General features: G+C 41.5%; 3 protein-coding genes across 3 annotated transcripts in view; 1 reads left to right on the top strand and 2 right to left on the bottom strand.

Annotated features, from left to right (window-relative positions):
• Positions 1 to 6,244, top strand: part of LOC137850821 (dynein axonemal heavy chain 5-like) — a 147,919-nt gene extending 141,675 nt beyond the window's left edge. The window contains exons 75-76 of the mRNA XM_068671256.1: positions 3,756 to 3,977; positions 5,323 to 6,244. Coding sequence (XP_068527357.1) covers positions 3,756 to 3,977; positions 5,323 to 5,541 — 441 coding nt within the window. The 3' untranslated portion in view covers positions 5,542 to 6,244. The remainder of the gene's footprint in view (positions 1 to 3,755; positions 3,978 to 5,322) is intronic.
• Positions 6,245 to 8,122: 1,878 nt separating this feature from the next.
• CAVIN4 (caveolae associated protein 4) lies at positions 8,123 to 21,638 on the bottom strand. The gene is made up of 2 exons (XM_068671255.1): positions 21,050 to 21,638; positions 8,123 to 10,231 (listed from the first exon to the last, which is right to left on the bottom strand). The coding sequence occupies exons 1-2, from the start codon at positions 21,458 to 21,460 to the stop codon at positions 9,572 to 9,574; spliced, it is 1,071 nt and encodes a 356-aa protein (XP_068527356.1). The 5' UTR covers positions 21,461 to 21,638; the 3' UTR covers positions 8,123 to 9,571.
• Positions 21,639 to 21,977: 339 nt separating this feature from the next.
• Positions 21,978 to 27,008, bottom strand: part of TMEFF1 (transmembrane protein with EGF like and two follistatin like domains 1) — a 120,151-nt gene continuing 115,120 nt past the window's right edge. Inside the window, exons 9-10 of the mRNA XM_068671253.1 lie at positions 24,884 to 25,042; positions 21,978 to 23,211 (exon numbers count right to left, since the gene is read on the bottom strand). Of these exons, the coding sequence (XP_068527354.1) occupies positions 23,127 to 23,211; positions 24,884 to 25,042 (244 nt within the window). The 3' untranslated portion in view covers positions 21,978 to 23,126. The remainder of the gene's footprint in view (positions 23,212 to 24,883; positions 25,043 to 27,008) is intronic.

The raw sequence follows: 27,008 nt of genomic DNA, 5'->3' as shown, positions 1-27,008 counted from the left end.
TCATTTTAACTGGTTATTTTATTTTATTTTTTTCTCTTTGGGGTTGTGTCAGTTCTGAAATTTTGCCAGCCTAAATTAGGCATTCTGCATTTATTATTATTATTTTTTGGATCCATGCATCTGCATTCCTCAAAAAAGCTGCCAAATAATCAGAGTAAAATGGCCCCAAACAAGTCATGATTTAATAGACCATAGTAAGTCAGAGAGCCTCTAGAAATACCAAAATTAAACACTCCATGACACATAGTTCTAAAAGTTCCTAAACACATAATGAGCAGAGAAAAAAAATCCAGAAGCAGATGTGCTTACCTGATTTAAACATCAATTTGTGCTGACAAGCACAAATTTAATAATCAGTTGGTTATTTTTATAGTCTCCATTTTATGTAACCCAGGCTGTGGGAATGGCTTATTCTGCAAGAAACTTGTCTGAACAAAGACATTTTCTATTTAGTTAAATATTATTTTTGTTAATAATTATATTGCTGTGTTTATAACCATTATTTCGTATGCTAAGAAAATTGATTTCCATCTTCTCGAGCAAGTTGAGGTGATGAAGTGTTAGTTCTGTTGGTCTAATGGCTTGTTTGTTGTAGCAGAGAAACTGTCAGAGAAACTCCTTTCATTTGTGAGAGGAAATGCAGCTCCTAAATAATTTGTAATTTGCCTACTTGCATAGATCTCACTGCTTGCTTTATAGTCAATGGATAAATGCCATGGATGACAGAAGACAATAACGTAGATTTATACCACTGGGAGAATGAAGCATTCTCGCAATAAAAAAAATATAGTACTGACTTTGCCTTCTCTTGGAGTGGTTATATACTGGGATAAATTCAGTGATTTCACAGAAGTTAATTTTTATTTATGGTGATACAAATGAGAGCAGGCTCAGGCTTCTGCATAAAAGAAACCCGATTCCCTGTGTGTGTCTGCATTGGGCCAAGATGACTGGGGTGAGCGAAATGAAGAGTGCCTCAAATTCTCTTCCCTCCTGGCAGTTAATCTGATGTTATCGGATTTTTCCCCTAAAATCATAGCATGATGCATGTCTCATTTCTACCTCCCAATTTTCATGTTGTGCTGATCCTGATTTATCTTTGTTTGCATCTCTGTATCCCGTTGCTGTCACTTGTCCTATCTGTGGGTTTTAAGCCCAGCAAGGCAGAACTGTCCTTCTGCTTGTGGAGTACTCAGCGTAAGGGACACCCAGCCCATTTCTGAGAGCCTTAGATGCCAAAGCAATGTGAATACTGTTAAGAATGTGAAGTTCAATGCCTCCATTCCTCAGAGCCCACTTAATTCCATAGTAAGCCTGCTCACTGTTTGCTCACTGTAGGAAAGGAAAAATAAGTGAAAAACAAGGGGCCTCAGATGCAAGGTAAAGGAGGGAATATGATTGTGAAAATGACAGATTTAATTGATTTCAATATTTCTTGACATAGCTTCCATGGATGCCTGATTCAGTAGGTTCAGAGTTAGTTTGCATGGTTTATTCAAAGGCAAAGGAGCAAAGTTTTAGCAGCCTTCAGTGAGCAAGCCAGGAAGACGTTTGAGAAAAGGCAGGTGAGGAAAACAAGAAATAATTATCCCCATTTATGAAATCTTAACCACCCCGACTCAAAAAACATTTAAGCAAACAAAACCAAAGAAACAACGACAAACAAAACAGGGCAAGGATGCTAGAAATCAAAACAAATATCATGGCAAATGGTCATTTATGAGCCTGGTAGAGGGAGGGTTTTGGGGAGAGCTTTACAGCCGCACCTCAAGGCCCTTGATGCTTTCTTGCTGTCGATTGTGCCATTGCCTGCTGTGGGATACCCAGCTGGGCCTCCAGCTCCCAACTGTAGTCCTTAACAGGGTCTAGGATTCATTCTAATGAGCAGATAAATGTTACAAAGTCCCATTGCAGACAGCATATAGGTTCTGCTATCTCTGCAAGAACAGTCTGCGGTCTAAATCTTATCCCTAAGGACAGCTCACAGCTCTGAGCTTACTTTTATACCCATATTTCCATAGAGCCTTTGAACTGATTCCCTGAATACAGTCATTGCTCTGTCCTGTGCTCTTCAGGCTCTTTTTCTCTCTCTAATTTTTCGGTTTATCTGGTGTCTGGTAGCCCACTGGGGTCTTCTGGCAGTGAACACTGTGTATTTTAAACTACTGATACTAACATGTTTCCACAAATTAAAATTCCACAAATTAACTCCAAGGATTCTGCTTTCATTTAATGGCCTTTATGATAGAAGAACTTGGCCTTTAATCCTGTCTCCCTTAGCTACCTACCAGCGTTCTCAACGACTTCAAATGCAATTACAATTATCTTTGCTATCACAGAACCTCTTTGCAATACTTGTCCTGGGGTCCCTGGAATGGTATTAACGAGAAGCCACCAATGTCATTTAACTGAGTCATCTGAGCTCGTGAATGTCATCTCATATGCTCATAACTTGAAGGATATTGTGTCGCTGAGAAGTGCTTAGTGGCGGCAGCAATCACTCCAGTCCCAGCAGCCAGACACTGCCCCTGGCACTCAGTAAGCCAAGATACTACTGCTTTTCCATGTGCCTTTTCCTTTCCTTTAGCTCTGACGGTAGCTGAGTGGAGCAGCCTCCACTATTATGGATGAATATATGAAAAAATAAACATTTTAAACGATTCACTCATTGCTGCAATTTCTTTCCTGGTACACTTATCTCTGTAATTGCCCCTCTCCCTTTTGTTTTCCCCATGTGTCTGTGTATTCTCCCACCTTCTTCCCCTGCTCTGAAATCTGTCCTGAAACTTCTTCCTCCCTTGTCATCCTTCTCAATAAATCCTTCTTGCATCTTCAATTTTTGCGATTTATTCACACGTCTCATGGCTGCTCAAATGGGTTTCCACAAGGTAAAGTAAGGTGTACAGCCACAACGTGCCCACTAGAAGTACAAAGCAGTCTGTCCTCCCATCTCTTAGGACTGATGTATTTCCCACGTACTGCAATGTGTGTGCATATGGACGGTTATAATGGAAAAGCTAACTGGCATCTTCAGCCTGGCTTGCTTGTCATAGCTTGTAACCATATCCTGAGACTGTAACTGTGCAGAACAGAGAATGAGTTTCATTCCGTGTTGCTGAAACGTTGTGAGTTTATTTTGCTGGTGTCTCCAATAGTATGCTATTTTCCTATATCACAGCTTTGCACTGAGCAGCAGCTATGTTTCGTCCTAGTGACAGAGGCATTTCAGCAGTTAATTACATGATTCCAGTTTGTACTTCCTTTGTCTACTGTAAAATGCTTTGGGATTTGTTGACTGAAAAGCATTTTTACAATGTTGGTATAAGAAAAGGTGAGTAATATAGCACATGAAATACCAGCATTGTTTGTGGTTTAGCAATTACCTGTATTTAGAACCTCACAAACCACACTTATCTGCCAGCTGTGTAAACCTCTCTCCATCTGCCTTTTGTAAAGTAGGTGGTGGGTGAAGCGAAGTGTGAGTTATACTTGCAGCTTCCAATGTTAAATAAGCCACTTTGGTGGTTTCATCACACCAACACATGCATAGCAAGTATATACAAATGCCTGGTAGGTACTGCAACGGTGTGAGAAAGCACTGGATTTACACTACTGAATTTAGTTTTGTATGTAGATGAGATTCAGTGGGAAGAGGTTTTATGCTGCTGGTGTCACTGTTATGTTGGGAAAAAAAAGTTGGAAATGGGTATGTTCAAGCTTTTTCAAAGCCTCTGTGTCATATTCAATCTCCTCAGGGATTCCTAACTGCTATGAGGCAAGAGACAACTCGCATGAATTTAGCAAAAGGATGGGCACTCGACAGTGTTGTTTTACACAATGAAGTGACCAAGATGATGAAAGAAGATGTTGCTGGCCCGCCTCCTGCTGACATCGGTGGGGTTTATATATACGGCCTTTTCCTTGAAGGTGCAGGTTGGGACCGCAGAAACAGTAAACTGGTTGAGTCTGCACCAAAGGTAAGGACTGATTGAGCATCACTGACTGGGGCTTAACATGGTGTGCTCGGAGAACACCAGAAAGTAATTTGATTGCCTGCAGCACTGGTTTCACAGCATGTTTTAAGAGGGATAAAATAGGAAAAAACAGGACTGGGAAGAGGACAAGGGTGTCTATCCACCAGACCGGATGAAAAAGCTTATGTCAGAAGATGAGCTTAGGATGTGCTGTATTTGAGCAGACCAGATGCTGGGCCCCTTGGCTTCAGGAGTCCCAGAGGCACTGCTATGTCTGAATAAACCAGTGCAACCTGTAGTCAGTCTTCTTTTGACTGAGGGATTGGGCTCCATAACAGCTTCCAAGGCCTGGGCCTGGGATTACAGCAGCTGCTGTGGAGGTCAGTGTTGGGATGAGTAGAAGTCCCTCACATTTTTGAGTACGAGAAAGATTGTTAGTTCTGGGCTAATGCTCAGTTATCCATGTATGGGGTTACGTTGTGCTGAGGTGACTGAGCGGATTTAAAACCTAGCCAAGGAGCAGCGATTATGTGCTTTGGTCACTGCATAGGGAAAGCTGCCATTGTGTGTGTGGTAAATTTTTGCCAAACCAGTGACATCTGTCCTGGAACTGGCATTGAGGTCATTCCTCTGCAGGCAAAACACATCTGTATCTGGCTGAGGGCAAACTTTTCAAAGCCAGACTGTGCCCCTGGTAGCTTCTGGTAAGAACTGTTTCCTGGTTTATGACAGGATACCCTTCAAACATGGAGTTTTCTCAGGTGCTCTGGAGTGTTCAGCAGGCCCCTGTGTTGCTGCTGGTTTGGGACCTTTTTTGCTCCCTGCTGGAAGACCTGAAGGGATCTGGTTTGGATAAACACACAAAAGGCACATTGGTCCTTTGAAGCTCCACTGTCAGCAAGTGCAGATGTAACAGGGAGGATTGATAAGTGCAGCTTGGCCTTTGTAAGTCCAGACCTGACATTCAAGGAACAGGAAGCAGGGAAAGAAAGGAGAACACCAGCTGAAGAGGCAAAGGATGGGGAAAAAGGCTATGATCTCGCTTCCTCCTAGAACCACACTGCCATTTTTCCATCCTTTGCCGTGGCGTGCAGCTTTACAGGTTTCTCCTGCTTTCTTTTCTTTCCAGGCTTCCTGATGCCTGCCATCCCTGAGCTGCCAGTGGCTAAAGATAGGTTTGGGTCAGTGTAGTGGTGAGCATAGAACTTGTGTTCTGTTGTGTTCTTCTGCTGAGGTGCTGGTGTTTTTGCTGGAGGCCATCACTGAGTCTCATTCCAGCATGTTTGGAGCTTGGACGTCCTATCCTGCTTCCCTAATGCTGAGCCCTGTGTCTATTTAATGTTCTCAGGTGCTGTTCACAAGTCTTCCTGTAGTTCACGTGTATGCTGTTAGCACGACAGTGCTACATGACCCAAAGAAGCAACAAGGAAGTGTGTACTCCTGTCCTGTCTACAAGAAGCCTCGGAGGACAGATCTGACATATATTTTCTCTTTGTACCTGAAAACAGTGCAGAATCCTGATCACTGGACTTTGCGGGGTGTGGCGCTGCTTTGCAATTCAAAATGAGGACCGACAAATTGGTGTAAAAAGGAACCACCTTCTCTGCAGCCAGTAGGACTTACATTGTTATTTTCAGTGGTGTCTTCCTTCTTATGGGGGTGCAGGAATCAGTAAATGATGTTAATGAGGTTATGTTAATCATACGTAAATCAGTTTACTCTGTTCACAGCAAAAACCATTAATAACCTGGGAATATTAGAAAGAAAACAGGTATGGTTGTAAAATTTAGCAGCTGTTATAAAGCAGCTGAGAATATTTTAACTGGCTTGCTTATACTGGAAACACTAGGAAAAAAGTGCTTATAACAGCGACAGCTACTCTAACATTTGTGGTGGTTCTTTTGTAGATGCTATCTTTTCTTCCTAGTATAAGGCTTCTTCATAATATAATATGATTCTTTTAAAATTCAACTTTGTAGTTAAAAACTTATCATCTATAGCATTATTAAAGTTGTAATGACAAGTGAATTAAACGTGTGGTAAAACTTTATGTTTATCTGCATACATGTAAATATACATGTCCTTTGATTTCACATTTGTAAATTTGCAGTGTGGTTTTACAAATGGATGTTACAATTTCCTTGAGTAGTCACTTGTGTATGCAAATGGTCATAAAAGATGTACAAACAAGCTAGTTTATCCTTGCACAAGTAATGGCCTTTGCATATACTAACTCATTTTTAAACCTGTATCCCATTAGAAGGAAGATGTGCACACACCCAGTTCTGGATGAGAAAACAGTTTTCAGATTCTTCTCAGAGTAAGCGCGTCTGAACACCAGCTTGGCTCTATTCATATTCGCTCTGTTGGTTTTACTGCCTGAGTCCTGCAACCACAACTCTCTTAACTGCTTTTTATTCTGTATTTTGCCTCAATGTAGGAAAGAAAAAAAAAAAAGTATAAAGTGTAAGACACTTCTGGGAGTAGATTCACCTGAAATGGTTGTAGTTGTTTTTGTGTATTGTCACTGTCACAGTCTACCCTATAATTGAAGGGTGATTGCTACTTCTCTTTTAATAGACAGACAGCTATTGACAGAAAACGTGTTTGGCTTTTTTTCACTAGCACAAATTCAAAGCAAAAGAAATTGCTGTTGGATGTTATGAAAGAAGGACTTGCAGTGAGTGCTTTGTTAATCGCTTTTTTTTTTTCTTTTTCTCTCCTTGTAAGCACTTGCAATTTTATGTTCTTTTTAGCTTCCATCTAAGAAAGTAGTTCACCTTTCCCCATAACCAGCTTCACTCAGCTGTTAGCAACTGTAGGGCTCTTTCTGTGAGGCAGTTTGATATTCACACTCCCACCCACAACTACGCGGAAAGTGCCAGATTTGTTCTTGGAAAACAGAACCGAGAGGGAGGGCAAGGGCCCCTTTATCCCATTGAGCCGGGAGCAGGACTTGGTTCACACAGAGTGCCGGCAAGATTATCTTACCAAGTGAAACCACCTGTTCTAAATATATACTCCAGGCTACCCTGTGGCATAGCTGTACATCAACTGATTTCACTGAGGAGTTTGCTTATGAAAAAGGTGAAGGACGGGGGCTTCGAGATCTTTGCTCTTGGGTGTTGTGAAGATAAGAGAGACTTCAAACGGAAAAAGGCTGTGCTGTGGTATAGAAATTGAGGTTGTAATCCATAATGTTCTCCCTATTTCCTACCTGAATAAGGGGTTATAGAGAATACTTAACCTCTTGGTATGTATAAAATTCAAGCCAGCAACACTGATAATAACTTCAAAGGAAGAGCATACAATTGAATTACTTCTTACACCTGAAGTACTCACTACTTGCTATGAAAAAAAATCATCCTTGAAAAAATTGAAATTAGAAATAATCATTAAAAAATAAGTATTTGATAGAGCTTATATACGTGGTGCTACATGATAAATTCCATGGAAACTACTTCACTTCCTTTCTTTGTCAAGTAAAATGAGAAAATTAAAAGCTGTATAAAGAAAATCTATAGGCAATTATGTCCTAGCAGTTAGCGCCCTGCAGTTACAGAAAGCAGCGAAATAGCTGCTTTGAACTTTGCTCTTTTCACTTCAGTAACTAGTGCCTGTTTGTCAGTTTAGGAAAACCTTGAATCTCACCAAACAGAAAGCAGCCAGCGCCAGGGAGGAACCAGGCAAAGCCCACAGCGCTCCACAGAAGGTAGCTCCAGTTTTGTACGGCACAGGAAGAGGAACACAGCCACCAGGTTCCAGAAAACACTTTCTATAACTAGTTTATAAAACTAACAACAAAACAAAACAAACAAACGAAAAACACAAAACAAGCAAAACCTTCAATCTCTCCCCGAATTAAAGCATTTTCTTTTTCCACGTGCTTACATTGCAGCAGTGATGTAGAATTTACTGTTGACAGAAATGCCTTTCTCTGCCTGTCTCCATCTCTTGCCCCATCCTGCCCTTCCGTTCGGTGGAGTCGCTCCTTCCAGTCTGGCAGCCTTAATTTGCTTTGAAATGTCATTGACATAGTATAATGTTGACCTTTCCCAACCCATGTTCCTTGGTTATTATTGCTGAAGCCCTTTTACTTCAAACATGATGTACACCAGACTAAATGAAAGAACTGTCAGGCAGAATAGTTGAAATCAAACTAATTATATTTAAATTATAGATTAACAGCTGGGAGTCCTCAAACAACGTATATAGATAATCAGGTTATGCTCTGCTCTTAAAATGAACCTGAGATATTAAATACAACAATACAGCTTTGGGCAATATTGTACAAGTTTCACACAGATAGTAATGCCTAATGTTGCTTTAGGTAAGTGCCTTGAAAGCAATGCCATGTAAGAACGAAGAGAGCGCCACAGTCCCGCTCCTCACGTCAGCATAGTGGTCGTGTTTACAAACATATCTGATTTCAGGGCAGCGAGTGTTGCAAATAAACAGCATTCCCTACTCCGAAGGGTGTCTGTCTCATAATCCCTGAGGCTGTGGCTGGTCGATAATGGCGGTGATAGAAAACAAAGAGCTGCGTTATGGATTGGCCCTTTACTTCGGCGGCTTTATAGAATAGATTTTAATTGAAGCGAAGCTCAGAGAAACCACAGAGTAATGGAAAACAAAACAATTCTCTCATCCTGTCAGCTACATTCATGAACTCTATTATCCTCTGGATAGAGTAACAATTAATTCTTCAAATGATCTCAAGTAAGCAAATACAAACTTCTGTTGCCATATTCTAGGGTTTTTTACTACTTATCCAAAACCTATACATTAATCTTGTACACCTTCTACTACTTTATACCCTTGCCTTTCTCACAATCATGTCTTTCCATGATTATGATATCTCATTCTCTTTTCCTTCTGCTATTCCATAGTTAATGTGTCTTCTGATTTTTTATCCTTACTCCATAAGTGCAGAAATTGCCCGGCCTAAATACATCAATCCTTCCTCCTCCAGAACTCTGGAAATAACCTTTAGACATTTTGTGAGCTTCTCTTTTCCACTGAGAAGAAATGCAGTTTACTAAAACCATTTACTAAATTCCTGCCACATTTTGTCACACCTGGGACAAAGCAGGAATTTCCTCCTTCTGCAGTTTCAGTGAGGGCTGTTCAACGAAAAGATTTGTACAGCTGAATGGACATATTTCATAGTTCTTCCTTCTGCTAATATAAAGCAATAGCTTTGCTATTGGTTTCTGAGTAGAGGAGTTGTTATAGGATGAAGGACAACATTTTATACTGTTGTACATAAAACTGAAGAGAGTAATTAGGATGTTAAATGAACGCTAAATCAATCTTGAAAGAAGAGCAGATTTCCATCTCCCGTGGACATGCGAGGCTCAGTTCCTTTTGGATTAATGCTGGCTGTTGGCACATGCCAAGACAGAGGGGGAGCCCCTTCTTTTGGTTACGTGTCGGGAAGACGACACCACAAACACCCGTGTAGATGACAGAACAACACCAATACGTGTTTCATGATAGAACAAAAACTCACACATTTTCCTAAAAAACAGAGTGTATACAGTCTGCATTCTCTCTTGTTCAGTAAGGATGGCATGGGGTGTTTGATAATTAATTCCTTATGCTGATTGCTTTAGGTCCAGCAAGGGGACATCGTCACCTCCTCCGCCTCCTTCTTTTCCTTCCTGCTTAAGAACGACTTCGGGGATCATCACTCCCTTTTCAGCTGGCTGGGAAGCACCTTTTGTTGCACTGTTCTTGTCTTTCTTTACCTTAGTGATCACTTCTGTGTAGGAGATTTCTTCAGTGAAGGGCTCTGCAGCTGTGAGCTCGGAGGCTATGTGCACGCCGCCTTCCTGGCTTCCCTCCTGACCTTCGGCTACCGTTCGCTCTTTACTTTTTTTGTGGATCTTGAACGTCTCCTTCGTGGGGGCAGCTTGTGCGATGGTTTTCTTGAACCTTATTCCAGATTGTTTCAGTCTCTCTCCTGACTGCCTGATCCTCTCTCTCCTCTCAGGGGTCACTATCCTAGTTCGAAGCCTGGTTACCTTCTTGCCAAAGTTTTGCCTTGTCTTTTGGATATTTTCCCTTGAAAATGCCTTTTTGATATCATCTATGCGCCTCATGCCTGATTTCTTGAACTGGGCTGCTTTGCCTTCTTCAATATAGTATTCTTCATCAGAAGACAGGTCATCGGGTGGGATGAAATCATCCTCTAGAGTTTCACCTGCTGTCCTCTCTTTGATAACAGAGAGAGATGAAGGACACTCAGTTTCCTCCTGTGAACAAAAGCAGAGAGTCATCTTCCAGCAAGTGTGTTTTAAAAGGGTGGTTATTCAAGCATGTTGTTTGTTGGCTTGTAGGTAATTAATGCTAACTGTAATGCACTACTGTAGCAATGTAAGGTAGGCTTGTACCACCACACATGATCTACATAGAATACAAGAGGCAGAAGAAGCATTTGTCAAATTCTGTAAAAGCATTATGCCTGATCAAAGATTTGTTTTCAGAGGGGTGCTAGCTGAAAATAATGAATGTCATGGTCCTGTGTTTACTGGTCCCTGAAGGTTTTCAGAGCAGATGTGTCCAGTTCACATTTCTTTGAAGCTGATACACTTCTCTAAGGCAGGACCTGGATCCCTTATCTCTCACCAATAACAGTAAATGCCCTGTAGACAAAATAGGTGCTTGTGACAGCTGTACCCTCTCCAAAAGAGTGCCTCGGCCCTTTACTGTCATGAAGACAATTGCATATTCTTGGCTAATTTGAATTAAATGAACTTTACTGTTGCTGCCCAGAAAGGGACGGACCCTAACATATTAATTTATGTTTGCTGGCTAAACAAGGTCTCAAAGACAGCTAAGGAATTCAATGTTATACAGTAAACCCAATTCCACGCAATTCACTCAGGACATGCACCATCGCTGGGGCGACCTTGGCTTGTTCCATCCGGAAACATGAGCATGACCTTCAGCAAACACCTCTGCTTTCTGTGGTTAGTTCGTTGGCCTATGTGAGTGGGCGGCATTATATATTTGAATTATACATATGATATGTATGCCAATGTGATATGATATGCTGTCTTCTTGGAAGTGATGACTGTGCTTGATATCTTAGCTCTTGGAGTTTATGTAGCCCCTCCAAAGAAATACTGGTAGAGGCTTAAAGCTCAGAGATATACAGATTTCCAAAAGCTGTCCACCATAACCACACCCTGTAGGAGTTTTACAAGGTAGGCATGGCCAGCCCCTTCTTCCCTGCTAGCTACTGCTGTGCACGTGCACGTGTTCTCCTCCCAGGAGGAGCAACCCTTTAGGTACAGATGTACAACAACTAAATAAAACTTCTGTAAGTTGGTTCCCATTTGTTGTAACCTCTTCAGCTGATTTCTGAGGCCTGACAGTGTTTGGGCTCTATCCTTGGTATTATTTTCTTAATTCAAAAACTAAAAGAAATATTAGAAGTTGTGAGTCTGTGAAGAATGGGTCCATCCTACTGTATATTTTGTTGAGAAATGATTTCTGGCCAAAAAAGTATCTGTCATTTTTCACAGTGACTCATTACTAGCAAGTCATGTTTAATGTCATTTTGCCGGATAATAGCAACATGTAAAATAAAATACATTAAGCTCTTTGTCAGATAAAGCCCACTTAAAAGTTTGTCATCACGCCTTGGCTTCATTAAAAACCCTTCAATAAAATAGTTGTTAATGCTTACAAAAATGAGGGACAAATTATGTTGCATTGATTACAGTGGAATGTTATTCAACTCATCTGTCAAAATCAGCAGGAACAAAACTACAATACTTTCCTAATAATCATCTACATTAACACGTGCAAATTAACATTAATTATATAAAGACTTCTATATATAAACATAATCCCTTCTTTTCTGAAAATGAACTAAAACACAGCTGGATAATAATTCCTCAAAGTTTGTAAATTATAGCCCACTCCTTCAGCTGAAATGGTAACAGAAATGCTTCCATAATGACTGCTCGGAAATTGCAGCACATACCAAAACGAACGCAATATGGTGAGTAGGGTATGCTGTACATATGAAGAACACTGTTTAAAAAGAGAGGAAGGAGAGAAGCTATTTCCTCTGCAATAGTTATGCTGTGTGCTCCTTCGGAAGAAGAGTAAATTTATCTGTACTTTTTGTCGCTTGCTTGCCGAAGCTTTGCTGCATTTATCTTTGCAGTTTGCTAGCTCAAGAAGAGAGGGCTTTAACTTTCATAGGCATGTGTCAGAATTACGACTTATAAACGGGAACATCTGAGATGAAGGCCTCATAGACAGGACACAGCAATTAGAGCTGCAGGTCCTGAGCAACATTTCTCACTCTGCTGCAGACACCGACAATGATCTTTGCCAAATCTCTGATTTTTCCTTTTCCCTTGGTGTCTGCACACATCTTGCAGAACCAAACGTAGTAAGGCTAAAAATTAGTTTGAGTTTGTATCTCCTCTCCAGATTTCTGGGTGGAAGATGTTAGCAAAGTGGAAAGTATTAGTGAAGCTGGGTTGTATGCTGGGGAGGTTTCTTGATAAATATACAGTGATTTAGTCACAGTAGGCGGATTTTCTCATTTGCTTCCTTTTTCTCTTCTGCTCTTCCCCTCAAGCACTAAACATTTTCTTCTTATCAGCAGATATCAGTGGGGCTGAGAGAAGACAGGAGCTCATCCTTCCTAAAGCAGGAACAATAAATTTTAGCACCATGTGGGAAATTGGTAGGGTCAAAGCACGTAGCTATCAGCTTTCTTACAGTCTCACTAAAAGCAAAGACAAGACACCTACTGATTTCAGCTGCATGGGACCAGTCCCTGAACTGGCTGACAATTTTCTTCTCACTGTACAATTCAGGACTGGCTGGTGATGCCATTGGAAAAGAAAGTATGCTAATAAAGCATTTTAAAACTAAACTTTTCCTCATTTTTGAGTATTTATCTTTTAAATTATGTCTAGCCAGTAGAGGTTTGAGTTTTTAAGGGCCCAGCTGAACACAAAGTAAACACCTGAGTAAAGCTCAGCTTTGATGAAGAAAGCCAGCACCGTCTTTATTTGGACAGCTCTAGGGACAGCGAATATGGAAACCCAGCTGCTTCTAACACCGGGCTCCCAGGAGAATCTGACTGTCATTGTCATTTGCTCCCTCCACTCCCATTTCAATTAATTCACAATTAGAAAAAATTTGAAGGGATGTAATTTGAGCCCTTCCTACAGGCCTATTGCTGTGGCCACCAAAATTTTGGCTGTTTTGCCAAAATGAAGTCTCTGAGCAGTTTTCAGGCACTGCTGGTGTTTCCTGATTCCAAGGAAGGCATCACAGCAGAAGCATTTTTCCCCCATCAGATGTAAAACAGTGTTACATCAGCTTGGCTCTGGTAGCCCCTTTCTCCCTTACTGCTGAAGTGAGGAGCAAATAAGCCAAGGGGGCTCCTGGAAGAGGGGCTGCTCAAAGGAGAAAGGGTTATTCACAGCTTTCTCCCAAAGTCATTAACTACATCTCCATTCTGTAGCTTTGTAAGCACAGATGGGATCAGTAATTAATAGCAGCAATAGTATTTTTGTTTAAAAAAGCTGTGTTGCTAGTTTAGAATCCACTGGATTCTGCACATGAAGCAATGACATAATGTCACCGTACAACAGTATCTTGGTTTTAAACAAATGAATGCATTTTGTGATTGGTTTAGTAATTTTTATTATAATGTCCACTTAAAAAAATAATGAGATACAAGGCATTAAAATGGATGTAGTCAGTTCAGGAGCTTTCTTTCCTCTCCTTCTCTTTTCTTGTTTTTTTTTGCTACACTTGTTCTGGATTTGTACTCCAAAGCCCAAACTGAGCTTCTAGAGTGGCCAAAGGGGAAAAAAAAGACATTGCCTTATATGCTATAAAACTCTATAAAACATTTTTGCATTCTCTTTTCAAAGAGCTTTGCCTTAGAATTCTAAAAAGATTTAATAAAGATAACAGTTATCAACACTCAATTATTATTCAATTTCAATTAAAACTTTAGCAGAACTTTTTTTTTTTTTAATAATACAAGAAGCAGTTGCAGACAAAAATAGAATGACCAAGTGAATAATTATTATGACACCCTCAATTAAAAAAAAAACAACCTCTCACACACAAAACCACAAATGTACAAACATATATGCATATATGTATAAAATCAAGATTCAAAATGCTCCTAAAAGCCCTGCTCACAGTGAAAGTGGAGAGGAGAGACAGATGAAACTCCATAAATCGCTGTCATTGTGTTGCACAATGAAAAGGTCACAGCAAACGATCTTTCAGCCTTGGGACGTGTGACAGGGAACGCGCGGGTTATTGTGTAGCATCAGCACAGATGGGACCGATGATCACGTGGCAACTCTGAGCCAGGGCATGAAGCAGCAAAATGGTGATGGGCCACCCCGTGCCCGATCTGGTGATGCTGCTGTGTCTATGACAACCTGTGATGTGAATGACTGGCAGCCGAGGAGCAGGAAACTGTATTGAGACAATGCATAGAAAAAGCCTGGCATTTGCATGTTAAATGAATGATTTGTTATTCAAACCACCAGCCAAGGTAAATGGCTAAAATATCTCCTTGTAATTGCTCTCTAAATCAATATGAAACTGCTGATGAATAACCAATTACAAATCATTCAGTACTTTTACTCCTATTCTACAGTTAAGAGTGAAGCTTTGTAAATCTCGAGTGATCCCTTCATTTTTTTTCTGCAAATATGTCATTTCAAAATCTCTGCCATCCAGCCAAAAAGCTGTTCAAAGGAGAGAGAAATAGGATTGTTTTAAAAAGGCACCTAAGGGATTTTACTGAGTGAAGTAGGTAGAGAATAAACACTTCAGCACGTAAGACTTTATGGCCAAGTGCTGTTGCTTGTATTTAGAATTATTTTTACATAATGAAAAAGCGGCCTGGCCAGAACAGTCAATCCCTCTCATTTCCTCTTTTGTGGAGCCTAATACGCATCCCTTTTCTCTAAATTCTGACAGAAATTCATTAACTTAGCCAGGAATATACAGTGACTGTAAAGAAATCCAGCTCATCCTCTCATTATCTGGTGGCAGCAAGCTGCAGACTAGGCGTGAGTGTTGCCCAGTTATACCCCAGCATTCAGAGGAACCATTGGCTCCACGCCACTACACGCTGTGTAAAAAAGGACCACTTGCAGCTCCAGAGGAAAATTAAAGCTTCACACCTACTTTGCTTTGCTATGACTTTACCGAGACGAACTAGAGAATAGTTCTGCAGGTCAGTCAGCAAGTTTGGCCGTGAAATTTCTCACTTCCAGTTTACCTGTAGATATCAAATCTTTGTGTGGGGAGGAGAAAGAGCATTCACAAGAGGTGATGAGCCCAATAAATAAATAAATAAATAAATAAATTTATGTTTTGGTAATGTTTTGATTCGTTTTTTTCATCACAACATGACAGTTCTTGAAATCTAGCTGCAGCAGCATAGTGCTGTCAAGTACACGGCAACCCAACTGTTCATCACAAGTTGCTGAACGCGTCTGCCCAAGCAACCGTGTCTCTGTATGAATTAGCTTCTGGACTCCCTTTCAACCCAACGGAGAGGAGAGGTACTTATCAAGCAGACACTGCGCTGAGAAGCAGATGTCTGTAATAGGTCAGACAAAACCGTCTCCGTAAATTTCTCTCTGCTGTCTTGAAGGCAGTCTGCAAGCCGAGCATGCAAACATTTGTGTTACTAATGCCTAATGCCTGGCAAAATGAATCCCATTCCAAATTCTAAAATTGCTGCTAATGCTTTCATATATTCCTCACTTCTGTGCCTGCACAATCTTGACCAACGTTATTCCTGTACTGAAGGAATAATTGCAAGATTCAGCTCCTGACAGCAGTGCTGGGAATTTCAGTCTATACTGCTGTTACCAGAGTTGAGTCTGTTCATTCCTGGACTTCTTCAGGCATGAAGCACATCGCTGAAGATAGATGTGCTCTCGCAGTGGCCAGCTTCAGTGCCTGTGGATGTGTCCTTCTAGGCAGCCTCTAGGACCGTGGGGATGAGGCAAGGAGGCTAAACACATGCAAAACCCTGAACCAAATGTAAATTAAGATCCACAGTTTCCACCACTCAACGTTAATAGGTGGAGAAAAATCAATGGCAGTCCTGAGAGGATACTGCCTGTCCTTGTTAGGCTCTTCACAAAGGAGTAGGATGGGGGACTCTGATTACACCATATCAAAAGGTATAGAGACACTTGTATAATCTGCTGTGAATACACAGTCCTGTGAAATATGCAACCTATTTCATTTTAGGAACCCAGAGATGACCCAACAGCTGCTATGTTTTTCTTTCTTTTCTCTTCCTTTCCCCATTCTCTTTCCTTGTGAACACATCCCTAAAATGATAGATTTTCTTTAGCTCATTGAATGTGGTTGATTTTTTCCCCTCGAAATCAGAGGTAACTTAAGGCATCCTTGGCTGCCTCCTGCATTTCAGCACTGGGCTTGTGCTCAGCGTATGTGGCTGTGAGCTGCACAGCAAGGGGGCGGCTCAGAGCTCTGACCTGAAGGGCCCAAGCTTGATGCTGGAAACAAAGGACTCTCGCTGCCCTCTTTGACACAGCGGTTGGGTTCCTCTTTGTTTCTGTAGTCTCAGCTAAAGCAATTACCTGTCTCAGCTGTAGAAACATTTGTAAGGTTTAGGCCACAAGACTCCAGCAAACGCCTTGTGTCACTGAGCAATGAGGCCTCACCATGTGGGGCCAGTGCTCTGCTGACACAGGTACTCAACTTACGCCAGCTTTTTTCATTAAGTTTTCAGACTCCATTTTAATAGCAATTTCATTTTAAAAACAAACTCAGCTACAGCCTCCTGATCTCTCATTTACCAGAGCTTCTTGTCCCTCTGATCAAACTGGCAGCACTTTTCCCAACCTCTTTGGTTTGAGCACAATGCAGGTGATCAGAGCTGTATGTGGTCTTCCAGATGCTCCGGAGTGCTTTGGACAAGGGCAGTCGATGTCTCTCAATCACTTATCAATCATGATCAATACTTTGCCTGAAGCATTTCATGACCACACTGCATGTTTTTAAAAGACACACATCAAGTGGACTCTCAGTCATCCTCTGAGCACTCATACACCCTTTTCTGACCTTCCCAAACCACAGGACCTCAGCAGACAAGCTAAAGCAAGGGCTTCTGCTAAGTACAGGTGTTGGCACCATGTACACTTCAATTAGCATTGCTTCAGCTCTAATGGTAATTTGATTTCTTTTCTTATATTTCATTCTCTGGAATGACAGCTGCTCGTTTTGAGCATATTTTCTTAACATCCACATCACTTTCTCTGCCAAGATCATTAAAGAAAATAATATGCAGTTGACAATGATGCCTTAAAAGTAAACCCTTTTAGAAACCTATCACAAATCACACTTCCCATTTCAACACAGTCCACTGTCATTTGTCCTTTTTCCAGATTGTCTCTTATGAGCTATCAGACACAGAAATACAAGATAAGCTCTCCCTTGCTTCTGTAATACAGAAAAATAATAAAAGATGGGTTACCTAGCACAATCTGTTCTTGGTGAGCTATGTAACCCCGTGGTGCTAACAATACTGCTCTGCAGACAGCTGCCTAGAGCCCCTCCTAAGCCTGTTATTCTTATGCCCGTATGACATCAGATCACTCATTCAGCAGTCTGTTCTTTTCCCTTTGTAAAACGGAATTAAATAATTCACTGTCTTTTAGGTCACGGTGACTCTCACAGGTTTTTCTCCATTGCTGTAATTGAAACTCTGTGCCAATGGAGGGTGCGTTCATATACCAGGCACCCCGTGTTTGCTGCCGTGTCCTTGTGCTCGATGCGCCCTGACTTACTGCCACTGCATGTGGAAGTGCCTCCAGATTTTCAGATGAGTGTCCCCATCTCAGGCTCACCATTTTTACAGTACACGTCATTATGCATCAGAAGGACAGTGGCCAGGAAAAGCCACTTCCATTTTAATTTCTTTATGAGTGGCACACACAAGGCTTCTTCTAGCCTCTCACTCACCATGTCTGCGTTGGAGCAATCCCCCATGGGGGACATTGTTCTGCAGGCCAGCAGCTGTAACACGGGCCTCCTGGTGGCAGTGCACACATTAAGGGAGGGACTTGCAGAATGTGAGGGAAAGCAAATGAAATAAGAGCTTTCAATATTAAAAATAAAAATAAAAATCCCCTTTAATTTCTGTATAGTTTATTCAGAATGAATTAAATTGTGCAATACTCCTTGGCTGCAGAGAAACTACAGGTCTCATGGCTGGTTATTCAGAATAACCTGAGCAAAAGTGAGCAGAGACCTGTACAACCTATAATGTACTCTGTGTTCCCTGCTTGTACTCTTAGGGCACGTGGTACTTCAGGGTCAAAGACTTTTCTAGAAAATCTGATATAATCATTTTCAATCGTGCATTCAGCCTGGACAGAAAAGCTGCCTGCTACCAAATCTTTTCCTCAACTGCATGGCCTTTTAAAAATGAATGCTCTTTCTCTAATCATTATGCTCATGGATGATCATTTTGTCTCTTTTTAATGCGAAAATAGTGCCAACTCTTTTTATCGTGGCTGAGGTCTCTTGGGACAATCTCTTCCAGTCAATGATCCTTTTCAACCTGCCTGCTCCTTCCATCAGTGGTGAGATCAAAGCTTTCCACTTGAAATAAAATCTTTAGGATTTAATTGGTGTTTCCTTTTCCTTTATATGCCAATGTTCTGGCAGAAGTTAAAACTAAAACCCACGTGTGCTCGCCCACGGGAGCATTCCTCTGCGGCTACACACAGGTCATTGGCTTCACCACAGTGTCCCAAATGGCTCATCAGAAAAAAATGTCACTACAGATGAGCTGTCACTCACAACCACCAAGTAAACAACTTGGTTAGACCTATTTGTAAAATATAGTGAAGGGAGTGGACGCACCACACTGACTCACCAGCTATTAGCAGACTTCCCCTCATCGTAGCCAAGCTTCAGTCATTCAGGTCTTGGCACTCCAACACTGTGCTTACACTGGTGTAAATCAACAGTGTAAAAATGACCACACTTGCGTGAAAGAGGCATTCACGAGTGTGCTGGACATTAAGACTCCAGCACACTCCTGGCTGTCCTGGTTTTGTGGAGCAAAACAGTTCTGCTCCTCTATAAAGACCCCAAAGGGAGGAGCATATATTCCTCCTCAGCTGTGCATGATGGAAAAGGTTCCTCAATAAGTACACCTCATGAAAGAATGGAAGTTAAAGAGAAAGTCATACATATGCTCTCTCACAGTCCTCAACTACAACAGGAAAAGGAGGCTAGAAAGAGGAAAATCCAAAATACTGTTCGCATTCCTGAAAAGCATCAACAAAGGGCTAAACATATGGAGCAAAGTGCAGGTCACTCTTCTGCAGTGAAACCAGCAGAAACCAGTTCAGAAACTCCTTCTGGAGGTGATTCTTACAGAAAGTATGCATCATAAGACCTGCCCTTGATGTACAATATCTAAAAGTAGCAATATTTTAAAAATAAGTGATAAATCAGGTCTTTCAGAGAAAAAAAAAAAATTGCATTCTGTTATGAATACCATTTTAAGGACAAACATTTTCAAAGCATTGCCTCTACTGCAGTCATTATGGTACACGTCCATCAATGAAATGGCATTGTGCCATTAAACAGGGGAATCACAGATATTTATTTTCCTTAAATGGGAAATGATATGCAAGGAAAAAGCAAAGGTGCCTGTTTGCTGTTCCATCATGATGGTGCAGCTTGCAATAATTGTAATAATTGGCTGAATTCTACCTATGCTTTCTCCTACACAGCCACAGTAAGTAATTCAGTCAGAGGAGCTGGGAGGCAGAATTTGGCTGCATGTTGCTAAAATAACATTAAGAAGTAACATTTTCTGTTTGTTTATTTTTCCTTTATTTCTTCCCAGTACAAGAAAATGAAGTTGTTAAGGAAGCTAGATCATGCATAAGAATTTGTCAGCTATAGACACTGCTGAATATACTCAGGAAACACATAGATCCATTCATGCAAGTGATGTTATTTATGAACAAACTGTTGCAGAATCAGGTTCTGAGACAGGGTGACAGGGGCACATTGTGTTACTCACAAGGGTCAACATTTTAAAGAATGCTTGATGAATAGGACTCATTTGAAAGAAGCTTTAGGGACTCAGTGGCATGAAGGAGAAACTATGCTCCTGGCAAAAGATTAAACACTTGTACTTTCTGTTGACTCGGGGAACTGGGAAGTTTCAGCAAATGCAGGATCAAGCCATTAAAAAAATGAGTTTCACAGTGCTTGCTAGCAAGTGACAGATCCCGTGCACTGCCTGCACTACCAACTGTCCATTTGTATGGATGTTGGCAAGACTACGCTATTTCACGAAACTTCTCTTCAAACACGATTGTTTATAAGAACAAAGAACATCCTGGAATGAGGTTAATGAAAGAAAATGTATAATTCACTTGCCAAACGTGATTGGAAGAACTGTGCTGTATGAAATCATTTCCAAGCATAGCATGCAAGGGACTGCTTGCTGCAAGGAAGGGCTGGTGGCTCTGAGCTCTAGTTTGTGCACACACTGCTGTAGACTCAGACAATCCAAAAAGCTCCCATTTGTCAGTGCTACAAAAGCTTGCGAGTTAAATAAACCGTATGTTTTAAAGTTAATGTTAAAAGAAAGTCTCAGTTCCAGGGAGCCTACAAACAATTTGCTATTTGGACTTCTACCTAATATGGAGAAAAAAATAAGAGAGATGAATGTCAGGCATGGTCTGTATGACAAGATTTACAGGGCCTGCCTCATATTACCTTTCAGAGAGGCAACAAATAGTCCTTGCTGATCTGCAGTTAATCTTTCACTACTGGCTCAGAAACCCACCAACACTAATAATAGACTGCGGGCGCTGCCGCCAGTGGGTTCCTGCTGAAAGGCACGGAGACGGAGCTCGGTGTTAAAGAAAGCATAAAGTCACCCTCCCGTCGGACATCTTTTGGTTCCTTACCCGATGCCTACCCGCAGCTACTGAGGAGGTGACACAACAACAGCACAGCAATACGTTAGGTTCATTCATGGTTACCTGATAGATCACAACCCGGAATTTGTTTTTTTTCAGCATCTCCTCTTGCTTTGCCTCCACCTTCCGCACGTTGGCACTCTGCCTTTCCACCCGTGCCCGCACTTCCTTCATGGTGGAGCTGACTTTGCGGGTTTTCTCCAGCAGCTTGTTCACCGTATAGCCGGTGTTGCCGTGAGCCTGGGCAAGCTTTAAGATGTCGATCTGTATGGTCTTGATGGCATTTTCCATCTCCCTGTGCCTTTCTTCTATCCTTTTCTGGCTTGCCTGCACGCTGTCCACAATGTTGGCCACTTTATCCAGCACCGTCACTATGGTGTACGCTGCATCTTGTTCTTCTTCGTCCTCGGTGACACTTGACAGGCGGTTTTGGTGGATTTGGTCAGCCTCCAGCGTGATCTCACGGTGGTCCATTTTGCCTCTCTCCAGGCAGGTCCACAGGAGCCAGACTTTCAACCCAACTCTGTGGGAACAATCCTGGTGCTAGTGCACGGCGCCGGCGCGACAGCCGGCTTCAGCCATGCTCACAGGAGGGTGTGGAACGCCGCTCCCGGAGGTGGGACAGATGCTTCTGACCACCAAATGTCCACAGGCGGTGGTTCAGATGCTTTCAGCAACATGAAACCTCTAAAATTAGGAAGCAATGTCTGGAAAGGAGCACACGTCTAAAGGGTCACGCTTCTGTACTGATGCAGTTATTAGCGTTAATCCAGGGAAGCTAAGTAACTTACCAACTAAGCAGGCAAGCAAACTCACATATTTTAAGCGATCTGCTTTTGTTTTCGTGTTCCTGAAGTGCTTGCTCTGAGGGAATTCAGAGAGCGCTCACGACCATGAACACCGGCTGTTTTTCAAGCAGAACAAGCTTCAGATCTTCAGCTGCTTACGATTGCCACGTGGGGTAACAAATAAACACACCAAACCACAGGCAAAATAGTGAAAAGGTTGTATTGTGACATGCTTTTCCAGTTCAAAATGTTGAAAGCATTTTTTTGTTTTTGTTTTTATTGAACAAATTATTAAATCCTACATGCAAAATTCTGAAAGCCTAAACTACTTGTTAAAACAGCTGAACACATCCTATTCACACTTTATCTCTGGATCTTTCAAACAACAACTAACAGTCTATTTATATAACTATGACCAGCAGACTAATTTGGATGGACTTTCTTAGCTCTTGAAAATACTCTATACAAGAGCACTAGTTATTCATTCACTTTTATTTGTTCTTTTTTTTTTTTAATTTTTATTTTAATCACAAACACTATACAATCTGCATTGTAGGTGTTAAAACATGTATTTTCTTTAAAAAAGTTTAAGAAGTATTAAAACAGCTTCAACAGTGACAAATTAGGCTTTATTCCAATTATTTGTGTTCAATTATTTGACACCAATTTTTAAAACACCTAAATCTACTAAGACCTACTCCTTTTGGACCTGTGCCATCTGCTCTACCAGGTAATTGCCCAAACTAAGAAATTTATACTTTTGCCCTTTAAAAATAAATCGTTGGCATTATTAATGAAGATGGCAGTGCTTAGACCCAGCCCACATGTTTTATAAATATGTTACAACTACACACAGCACACAGCTTCACAGTTCATGCGATAGGCAGTGTCTAAAAAATCAGTTACTAACTTCCAAAAACATTTAAATATCTACGGTATTTAAACACAGTGTTTTTCTAGTTTCTCATAAGAAAAGTAAGCTGTAAACATTTTTACCTTTAGTTCATGCCTTGTTTGCTAGGTAATGTGGACTTTTTTTTTTTTTAAATCTACAACCACTGGTGGAATAAATTTGTGTTCCCAAAAATATTACATTCCATGAATAAAGCACGTCTATTATATAACCATGTGATACAGATACAGAAAATGACCTACCGTATTCAAAAACAGAAAAGCAAAGTTACTAAAACAGTCCATAGCTGTTAGAGCTGATGCTTTCAGAATACAGACCAACATTGTTACACTAAAAATGTTCAAAAATAAGGCCTCTGAAATAAATATTTCCATTCTTTAAAAAAAGATATAATAAAAATGTACATCACATGGTCAATGTAGGTATAAAAATCACTAAGTTAAACCATTCTGGATGATGTATCTGAAGTAAAATGGCCTAGGTTTTGCTTCTGCCGACGTCCTCTATTGTTTTTGGGGCATTTTCTGTTTAGAAAAAAAGAGAGCAAGAAAAAGTATGAGTGCTTTTATATATGTCATATAAAATTAAACCTAGCAAGACTGAATTGACTTATTTTATATACTCAAAAACAGCAAACACCTTTGGAGCTGTGCTTACTGGCTGAATTCTCCTGCTGTTTGGTACCTGGCTGATATTTGGGCATCTGTGTGGGACCCCAAATTACTCCAGAAGGAGTTCTGCTTGAAACCCAAACCAGCAAGGTCCTGTATCCTTCAAGCATGGTCCAGCAAAACCCATGCTTTGATGAATAGCTGCATTGGATTTACTTTTTACACACTTCATACTTAAAATCCAGTGGAATTTATGTATGATAAGATTTAAGACTGCATCAATCAGCCTTTGCAGTGCTGGACCTCCAGGTGCTCTGCTGTTTGCTGGAGCCCCCAGGGCAGAGCCTACCTCCAACCCCTTTCTTGGGGCTGGGGACACAGCTCAGAAAGGACTCATAAAAGCCAGCAGTGCCGAGCAGGAAGAGACTTAGCCCACCAGACAGCAGGCGATGCAAGACAGATAAAGCAGTCCTGCTGGGACTGCTGGGTGAGACAGCCTGCCCCAGAAAGACTGTGTGCCAGGGAACTGCTGTAGGGAGGCTGAGAGAGGAGGGCTGCTGAGCTGTCAGTCCTCCCCATGGGTGCTTTGACCAGCAGGGGGTCTGGTAAAAGGAATGGCATCAACTCCATAAGCTGAATGGCTTTTTATACGTGCAAGGATGTGTTAGACATGTGTGTTTACACCTGGTACACTGAACCTTACACGAGAGATAGGAAGGAGGCCTATAGTGTTCATTCATATGGGTGTCAGTCCGCATCACTAAGCCGTGCACTAATGCTGCAGCAGTAAATTCTATGGCTCTGCGTAAGCAGACCTGAAAAAGTGAAGGAAGTGACGGACAAGTTGAGGAGGAAAAGGCAAAGTTTGCCATGGATGCCCAGATGTAGGATTTAAATGCTTCACACACCAACTATGTAACTAAATCATCCTTAATCCAGCCCAGAGCCCCCACTTCTTATTGGATTCAAATCCCTGATGAGCAGACCAAATCCCTTTTCATCAAAATGAATCCACGACTCGCATCTCAGTTTTCACACGGAGCGAGAGCCTGAGACAATCCAGAAACTTGAACTCTGTGCTTGTGCATCTTCACATTTCATAAAATAGGTTCCCATGGAGAGTGCCTAAAAAAGGCACGCACTGCACATTGATTTTCAGGAAGCATATATGGTGTGAGGGAGACTTCTCTCCGTGTGTAACACCATTTACAGCTGTACTGCAGGGAACAGCAATGTGTCAACCTCTCTGGTTTCACCAGGCAGGAGGGGGAACCATATCTTCTATAAGATATCATCAATGCTTGAATAACTCCATGAAGGTCTAACACAGTAGCTGACCTTTTGAATATGTTTCAAGGCTGATCTGTTCTGCTGGGTAGCTGTTCTGGGGATTCAGACAGGTCACTGGTGGTTTGCGAATTTAAATTAACGTGTGTTTTGTGACAAAAATGGCAATAGGTTTCTTTTACTGGGGTATTTTAGAATATATGTTTATGCACATAAAAATTCAAGGAGGAAAAGATTTAAATACAGAAAAAGCATATACAGACAATGCATAATTTTTCACTCTTTGGTATTTACCTACCTTGTTATGCACATGACAATTGCAACTATAATGGCAATCTGTACAGCTCCAATTATTGCTGCAATAAGGACATGCGTAAGCTTTTGTCTACTTGGGACAACATAAAGAATACTAAAGTCTGTCTTTTCACAGTGCTGTCCAGTGTATCCTGATTCACACCTGAAAAACAAAAGCAATATTTAATGGCATATGCAATTTGGCAGCAGCCCAGTCATTTTGCAGATGAAATAAAGAGTCCAAGCTGTGGGATGGAAAAAAACAGTAATCATAGCAGTGACAGAGGAGAGAAACTTGGTGCCATCACTGCTGCTGCAGAGGCTCAGGACGTATCACTTTCTGAAGCCTAAAATGAAATTTAGAGAGCACAGCCACACAGAAGAGCTGAGACTCTGCCTGCTCTGTGAACAAATGGATGGATTTGGATTGTGGTTGAGAAAAGAGCTAGTGAGAAGGTGGAGGTGCAGTAACAGGAGGACGGTTTGTGTTGGAGGATGGTTTGGATTTCTGGGGCAAGTGGAGAGACAGAAAGGGGAGTCTCTTCTCTTCTGGATAAGGTTATCAGTGACCCTTTCTGAAGACACACCTGCAGAGTAAAGGCCCTGGTTTGGCAAAAGAAGTATGTGGGGTGCTTGTTAGATTGGGGCAATATTTAGGAAAAATAAAAAAAAATAGATGAAACAAGTGAACAGACTAGACAGAGCAAAGCAATATGCTCAGGGAACTCAGCAGCAATGTCAATATGAGCAAGGAGTGAGAGAAGGAAAAAAACCTTTGAAACAGTGGGGGAACAGGAGGATGCCTTTTCAAGCTGCAGCCTTTGGACATGGAATCCTACAAAACCTATTGGAAAAGAACGGCATCAAGACCTCTCCTGCCTTGTCCCTGGACTAAAGTATTTTCCAATTATTCTCTTCACTGCCTACCTCCTACCTTGAGCCACCAAGAATTTCAGGGTAAATGTGCTTCAGAGAGGTCAGGTTATCCCCCTTGCTGACTGCACAGAAAAGTCAAGGAGACTCACAGCTGGCCAGCTCGTCCAGATGGCTTGCACACTTCCCTCAGGGGAAACCAAGCTCCCTTGCAGGACACTAATGGGAGAAAACCCAATAACCCACAACTGTTTATGTGAGAATTCGCGGAAGACTGCATAAAAATTGGCTAGGGGTGGGGGAGGAATGGCAGGAGAGAGAAGAGGAGCTGCTGTAAATGGTATCTTTCCTGAGTGAACCAGCAGAGAGCTCAATGAGAAACTCAGCAGAGGCTGCTCCCAATGGCAATGCATGTGTGTAGTGTGAGCAAGTGGTGAAGGTGGCAGTGACAAAGTGCTCTGGAACAATTCATGTTGCAGGCAGAGAGAGGCTGATGCACAGCAAGGAAAGGCAAGAGCTACCCCAGCTACCCCAGCAAGGGCTGTAAGCTGCTGCACCAAGGGCTACTACTCATATCTTTGAACAAAGGCTTTTAATCCCTTCTCCCCTTACCAGTTTGGGCAGGGAGAACTACTGAAAACCCTCACCTTTCATGTAGAAGTACAAACCTGTGACTGCTTGTTTTAAAGGATTGCTTACAAGCACAGGAGTAGCAAGTTCCTTGTACAGCTATCCTTTAACACCGACTGATGTGAATGCACCATTAAGGACAACTGAATCATACAATTGGCCTCCAGCTCTCCGACAGAAAGAAAAGAACTACTGCCACAGGCAAAAAAAAAAATAATAAATAAAACACTTCTTTTGTAATCTGGATCAAAGAGGTCTGAAAGCAACACAGAATCGGTCCCACACATCCAAAAGCTTTGTGCTAGAGTAGGAGTTAATTTTGTTTGGAAGGGCAAAATGATTGCCCCTCCAGATCTTTCTACAGCTGCTTAGGCAAATTCTAATCTCCCTTTGCACGCAGGAATAACTGTTGGCGTTTTCATGTTCATAATCTTGTGACTCTACTTTCTCCAGCCATAAGCTGCTATGTAAGATGTTTAGGTTCAGAAATGAAACGAGTTCCAGTAAAAGCAGAGTTATTAAATAAAAGCCCCAATTTACTGTAAGCAAGCTTGGTAATTGCTAGGAAAGGAATCAAGAAAAATGTGTGCTAGCATACAGTGACATGGACAGTGCGATCAAGTGCA

The sequence above is a fragment of the Anas acuta genome, chromosome 2 (genome assembly GCF_963932015.1).
Source record: "Anas acuta chromosome 2, bAnaAcu1.1, whole genome shotgun sequence".
Classification (NCBI taxonomy): domain Eukaryota; kingdom Metazoa; phylum Chordata; class Aves; order Anseriformes; family Anatidae; genus Anas; species Anas acuta.
The sequence above is the reverse complement of the archived record's forward strand: the minus strand, read 5'-3'. Positions and strand labels throughout refer to the sequence as shown.

Bases quoted from the DNA above. Each gene is read 5' to 3' on its own strand.
- CAVIN4 (XM_068671255.1), bottom strand. From the start codon at position 21,460: ATGGACCACCGTGAGATCACGCTGGAGGCTGACCAAATCCACCAAAAC. The intron at 10,232-21,049 runs GTAACCATGAAT...TTTTGTTCACAG, and splicing joins TCCGGGTTGTGATCTATCAG to GAGGAAACTGAGTGTCCTTC.